We start from the raw sequence: 6,948 nt of genomic DNA on the forward strand, positions 1-6,948 counted from the left end.
ACACACACACACACACACACACACAGACAACAACAATTTAAAACATTCAGATCAATTGAATGAGAGACATAATAGCCTAATTAAAACAGTTACAAGTGTAGAGGGGCTGATTCAAAATAATAATTTTAAATTGGTTAACAGTTATGAGTGTATTTATTTTAATTGTATGTTGTAGGCTGTTCCAGGAGTCAGGGGCACTATGGCTAAAAGCGGTTTTACCAAGCTCAGACCGGGCATAGGGGACATTTAACATGAGCATGTCAGTTGAGCGGGTTTGATAAAGCCCATCTGAAATAAGCAGCATTTCTGTCAAATATAGTGGTAGCTTTCCAGTCAGAGCTTTATATATAAAAATATGCCAATGTGCATCACGTCTCTCCTTAAGGGAGGACCACCCAACCTTTTCATATAAAACACAATGGTGTGTATCATAAGCATCTCCTGTAATGAATCTCAAAGCAGAGTGAAATACAGAGTCTAGGAGTTTAAGGCATGAACGAGATGCATGCCGATAAACCACATCACCGTAATCAAGGACAGACATAAAAACTGCCTCAATAATCCTTTTCCTACTGAACAACGGGAAGGTGGCTTTATTCCTATAAAAATAGCCAATCTTTTGTCGGAGACGACAGACAAGATTTTTTATGTGAAATGTAAAAGAGAGTTTTTCATCTATCCAGATGCCAAGATATTTATATTCAGTGACTCTTTCAATATGAGATCCATTATTTGTGTGAATAATAAGATCATTAAAATGTGTAATTCTTGCTCTGGAAAAGCACATATATTTTGTTTTTTCTATATTAAGGACAAGCCTGAGATCCACTAGACAGTTCTGCAGGGTGTTAAAAGAGCTCTGTAGGTTCTGAACAGATTGTTGCACTGAATCAGAAATGCAATACAGTACAGTGTCGTCCGCATACAAATGGGCATGGCAGTTTTGTAGTGATGAAACAATGTTATTGATGTAAATTGTGAATAGGACTGGACCTAAAATTGAGCCCTGCGGAACACCATTTGTAACTGTTAAAAACTCAGTTTGGTAGCTTCCCAGCTTAACTGACTGCTGTCTATCAGAGAGATAGTCCCTAAACCAGCTACATGTAGAATAATCAAAACCAATTTCATGCAGCCTCTCTAAAAGCAAATGGTGATCTAAAGTATCAAAAGCTTTTGACAGATCAACAAAAAGTGCTGCACAGTGCTTTTTTTTGTCGATAGCTGTAACAATGTTGTCTAAGACCAAAGTGACAGCAGATACAGTACTGTGGCCTGCCCTAAAACCAGATTGAAATGGACTCAAAATGGAAGCACTGGATAAAAAGGATTTCAACTGAGTATTAATGACTGATTCTAGAATTTTTGCCAGGCATGGGAGTTTGGAAATTGGCCTGTAATTGTTAAGATCACTTTTGTCACCCCCTTTATGTAATGGAATGACGTGAGCTTTTTTCCAGACTTTAGGAACAATACCAGAGGAGATGGAAAGATTAAAAATATGGGTTATTTGTTTTGATATGATAAGTGCAGAGAGATTTATTGAAAATGGGTCCAAATTGTCCTCTCCCATGTACTTCCTGGGGTTGATGGCAAGAAGCGCATCTACAACAATACTTGTTGGGACTTGAACAAGGCTGAAAAGAGGAGTTTTAGAGACAGGTGGTATGCTATTTTTATTTCTCGTGGTGGTAGGCGTAGAAGGCGTAGATACTCCATTGTGAAAGAGTTTACCAGCAGCTATAAAGTGTTTATTGAAAGCTAAACCAATTTCTTTCTGATCATTTAAAATCTGATCATTTATTTTTAACTGACTGGGAACAGTGCTAGAATTGTTTTTGTTATAATTCACAGCCTTCCAAAATAGTGCAGGGTTGGAGTAGCAGTTTGAAATTAGTTCGAGGTAGTAGTCTGATTTAGCTTTCCTAACCATGGATATGCACCTATTTCTGATTTGTCTGAAAGCAGTCCACTTGGAGTTTTCACCAGAGCGTCTAGCTAGGGACCATGCTTTATTTCTCTCTGCAAATATATCGGACAATTCATTTGTGAACCAGGGGTTTGATCTATTTTTTACTCTGTGCTTTTTAAGGGGTGCATGCTTGTTCAAAATGGAGGAGAAAGTATTGGTGAAAAATTCTAAGGCCAATTCCACATCAGATATTTCACTTGTGAGATGAATGTCACTTTGATAGAGTTCATTTAAAAATGCTTGCTCGTTAAAACCTTTAAAATTACGCTTAATGATGATTTTGGGTTGAGATTTTTTAAGATGAATACTTCTGATACAGGCCACCGGGCAGTGATCACTGATTCCAAGCTCAAAGACACCAGCAGAAACTATTTTATTGCTTTGATTTGATAATATTAAATCGATCAAAGTTGATTTTGCTGGGTTTTTTAGATTTGGTCTTGTGGGCTCAGTTATTATTTGTATAAGATTTAGGTTGCTACATATTTCTTTAAAAGGTTCAGAGGCACCAGAAAGCCAGTCAATGTTAAAATCACCCATCATAATGACCTCTCTATTTACATATGGAGAGATTAAATGTGCTAGCTCACTCAAGGAGCTATTTACTGCTGAAGGGGGCCTGTACACACCAATTACAATAACACAATCATTTAACGATAAAGACAATTCCAAAGCAATAAATTCAAAGCAGCTTCGAACAGAGACAGCATGTAGTAATGATACAGAATAATGTGATTTAACATAGACAGCCACTCCCCCACCCCGTGTGGTCCTGTCTATTCTGAATAAACTATAATCATTTATTGCCACCATAGAGTCATGTGTACTGCTCTTCAACCATGATTCAGTCAGAACCAAGACATCTGGGTCAGCCTGAGATACTAAGATGTTAACATGGTCTAATTTATTGTGCTGAAGCAAACTTCTTATGTTTAAGTGAAGAAAACCCAAACCCTTTCTTGTTTTGAGGATGTTTGGTGAGTTTAGCTTTGATATGCTCATGTCCAGGTTATCAACAGCGGGGTGGTCCAACACAATTGACTTATTACACATAATAGGTACATTTTTCAAGTTACTTGTAATCCCAAGTGGTCTGTGGCGTGACCTGTAAAATCTATGAGGAGGGATTAATGATGATCTGACAGACTGACATACAGGGATTGGGTGAGTTTTTATAGTAATGGATGTTCCAGGCCTGGAGGGGGCGCTAGATGCATGGGGACTAGTGGTCATGGAGGCTGTGTCACGTGAGCTAATTACCTCTTGACTGACCAGGTGTGGAGATAGTCAATCATGCTGGACAGAGTTTGCAAGAGGAGTGACGCTAGGAACCGATTTTATTGTTAAGAGCATATTACTGGCCAGAAGATGTTTCCCTTGTTTGTTTAAATGCAAACCATCGCTGGCAAAGAAAGACGGTCTGTTCCAGAAAACGTTAAAATTGTCGACAAAGGGAATGCCCATGGAGAGACAATACTGTTTGAGCCAAACATGAAGTTGGCGTGCGCGGCTGAATTTGATGTCACCAAATCGAGGGGAAGGCATGGGACCAGAGACGATACATTGTTTCCCAGCGGTCAGGACGGAATCGATTAGGGCTTTAAAATCAGTTTTAAGACTTTCTGACTTTTCTGACTTAAGGTCATTTGAGCCGATATGTGTCACGACCATAGATGCAGCGGGATTACTGTGGATAATGTGTGGTAGCACTGAGTTGATGTGGGATACCTGGGCACCGGGATAGCAGAAGGTCTCCGCCCTCGGCAGGAGAACTTGTCGGACCATGGATGAGCCAATGAGGAGGCACTGGAGCTCCGCTGCTCGGCCCTGCTGCGCTGCAGAGCAACCAGGTGAAGGCCGGGCTGGATCATTAGCCTGCAGTGTTGATGCCCGCGGTCCAGAGCGGCAAAGTATATACATTAATGCAAGATAATAAATACAAAATAATAATGAAAATATTAATAATTATAATAATGTGTATATTTATATAATATAGCACCTTTTACAGAAACTTAATTTACAATTTGAAGTGTTTCACAGGAATAACATGGAAACACATGAACACAATAAACACAATGAACACAATAAAAACGCCACTAAGTCAAAAACAAATGTTTTTAAAAAGAACATTAAAAAAGGTAGAAGGGCACCCTTAAAGAAACGTGCAAAATAAAAAAACGAATTCATGAATCTCAGAAATTTGATTCGGAAGTGGAACTATAGTTCACGGAAGCCCTTTGGTGAACACGGAAAGAACCAAGCGCGCACCAACGTGGCTACTCTGTTCTCTGACCTCCTCGGATAAACATTGAAGTCTGAAGAATGAGGTTTTCTATCTGACACTGAGAGGTAATGATAACGTCTGTGTTTCAGGGACAGGCTTATGCTTTCATATTGTTTCATACTGTGAAGTACCGTATAGGTTGGTCATATGTGGTGGGTGCAGCAGAGACGACAGGTAGGCCTACAATTGTGCCCGGTTTAAATACTAGAACCATAGACATAATAAAGATGATGATTATTATGTCTATGACTAGAACGGTTCAAACATGGTCCGCCCTGGATCAGTCAGTGAGCCATACTGACAGTTTATTTTTCAAGTTCATTAAAATGAGCCCTTTCGGTCTTCAATGTCCTCTGTTTGGTAGAAAACACATGTGTCTGTCTTTATGTTGCATCTTCATAACGCACTGTCTCTTATAGTTGTATTATCAGTGTGTGTTATCCTCATTTATGCCAACATGTTTATATTGATTTCAGATTAGAAAATACCAGACATTGTAGTGCTTAAAGAAAAGTAGTACGGTTTAATATAGCCTATAAGATTTCTGAAGTCTGAATTTGGGTTTGAACTTTCATTTTTGGCTTTAGGAAACTATAATTTTTTTTATTTTTTTGCTATTTTTATTTTACTATATAACTTTTACGTTTATAGATCAAATCATAGATGGAGAAACTATTGAGAATATTTACCAACAATCAAATAAGTGGCAGCCCAAACCCATTTTACATCCCTTTAATCTGATTTTCTAATGTATTTTGAGTATGTGTGTCTTTCTTTGTCTAATATTTCTTCACTTTTCTCATCAGATGCTCTCTGCTATACTTAGAAGAAGCACTTTTGCTGCCAAGAAGGTAAGGGCCATTTATATATTTCCTTGCTTCAAAAGCTCTTGTCCTCATATTTCTAATCATTTCTTGTTTTAGACTGTAACACAAATGCCTTCTGTTTAGGTTTGGCATTGGGCAGCTGCAGCTCCTCCACAAAGATGCTGGACATCAACTCTGACCGGATCCTATGCTGGAGGATCCCGCTCCCTGCAGACCTGCTGGGCCTCCACAGCACGGCCGCCATTTTCAGAACGGGACCACGGACTAGTCAAACCCCCTTCCCTCCTCTGTCTCAATAGGACTGAGCTCTTCCACAGGGCCCATAATCATGCTACTACTACTGCTCCATTTCTAGTGAGGAGCCAACATTTCCACTCTTCTGCTGTGAGACTCAAGAAGCGCCTACAGCCTGAACCTCCGCCCAGAGAACTGGACCTGCTCCGCTATGACATGAAGGAGCTTTGGAACAGCCCCAAACCCGCGCTGTACCTGGGCTTTGCTGGGCTTATCCCATTCATCGCCCCTACTCTGTACATGGCAGTGACTGAGAGCTACTACCCAGAGCTAGCATATGCTCAGTTAGCATACGCGGCATCCATAGTTTCCTTCCTAGGCGGAGCTCGCTGGGGCTTCGCTCTGCCCGAGAGCAGCCCGGCCAAACCCGACTGGATCAACCTGTCCAACAGCGTGGTGCCCTCCCTGTTGGCCTGGGTGACCATGCTGATGAGCGACACCATCGTTCCAGCGACAACCATGGTCGTCATGGCGCTGGGCATCGCTCTGCATTACGACCTGGCTCTGTTGCCCACCTACCCCAGCTGGTTCAAAGCCCTGCGCTCCGTCCTCACCGTGGTGGCGTTTTTCTCTCTTCTCGGTTCCCTCATAATGAACGGACTATACCCCGAAAAGAAGCTATTCTCAGATTAAATGTATTTAAAAGTGTAAAGCCATCATGCATTTATCTTTTGTGATCATTTTACAAGGGTTATTGGCATTTATTTGTTTTGCTCTAGTCAGCCTGTCTGGTTGTTGTTTTTAGAAGTTGTGTAAAATACAGATTATGGCGAAAACTGGTCTGTAAAATAGAATTGTTTGTCTAGTGTACAAACAAGACGTTTTGTTTCCTCTCAACATATTTTATTTTCAGTCCCATACTTTAAAGCCTCTGTGTGGGAGTTTTGACTGCTAGTGTACCATTTCTTTCAAATTTATCCAATGAAATTATTTATTTTAAGTGACTTTTCTTTGACTCTACTAGTGTCACTAGAATTTGACAAACAGATATTTTCAAACATCAAAAGAACTAAAGAAAATTAAAAATGTGGAACAAGCTGTTGATTAAATAAATGCACTTTGTCATTCAACATGCCATGTTCTTTTGACTTTTCAGTCATGTTTCCTGAAAGATTATTCAAGAAACCCCGAGGAGGAAACACATTTGAGCTGTAACCTAGAGATCTTGAGTATTTTAGCTTGTCTTTAGTTATTATTCAGAAATCAAAATCATTATCAAGAAAATAAATAATTTTGAAATTAAGTAGGAAAAGTGTGGGTGTAATACAATTCCCTTTCAGTCTCTTATTTAGTGCAATGCTGCAAATTAGCAGAGCTGGGGTGACCGTGTCCTTTTACATGGCCAAGATCAGATAGCTAAAGTCAGGACTATTTAACATCATCACTGGACTGGACACACAAAAAGTGTTACATAAGATCTAAAGTGGAGTAATCTGTTCTTAAAACCTCAGGGGGTTGGATACACAAAACACAAGGCTCAGACTCAGTTTAGAGAATAACAGGTACTAGTTCTTCAGCGCAAGTGACTCAATCGAAAGTCCATTTCAAACATACTGTATTAATGCTGAAAA

The 6,948-nt window shown here is 39.8% G+C and overlaps 1 protein-coding gene across 1 annotated transcript; it reads left to right on the forward strand.

Moving 5' to 3' along the window:
- The first annotated feature begins 4,225 nt into the window (after positions 1-4,225).
- Positions 4,226-6,740, forward strand: LOC307254858 (transmembrane protein 69-like). The gene is made up of 3 exons (XM_080033393.1): positions 4,226-4,321; positions 5,063-5,107; positions 5,207-6,740. The coding sequence occupies exons 2-3, from the start codon at positions 5,063-5,065 to the stop codon at positions 6,008-6,010; spliced, it is 849 nt and encodes a 282-aa protein (XP_079889519.1). The 5' UTR covers positions 4,226-4,321; the 3' UTR covers positions 6,011-6,740.
- The last annotated feature ends 208 nt before the right edge of the window (positions 6,741-6,948 follow it).

Source organism: Ammodytes marinus, assembly GCF_949987685.1.
Source record: "Ammodytes marinus genome assembly, chromosome: 8".
Taxonomy (NCBI): domain Eukaryota; kingdom Metazoa; phylum Chordata; class Actinopteri; order Uranoscopiformes; family Ammodytidae; genus Ammodytes; species Ammodytes marinus.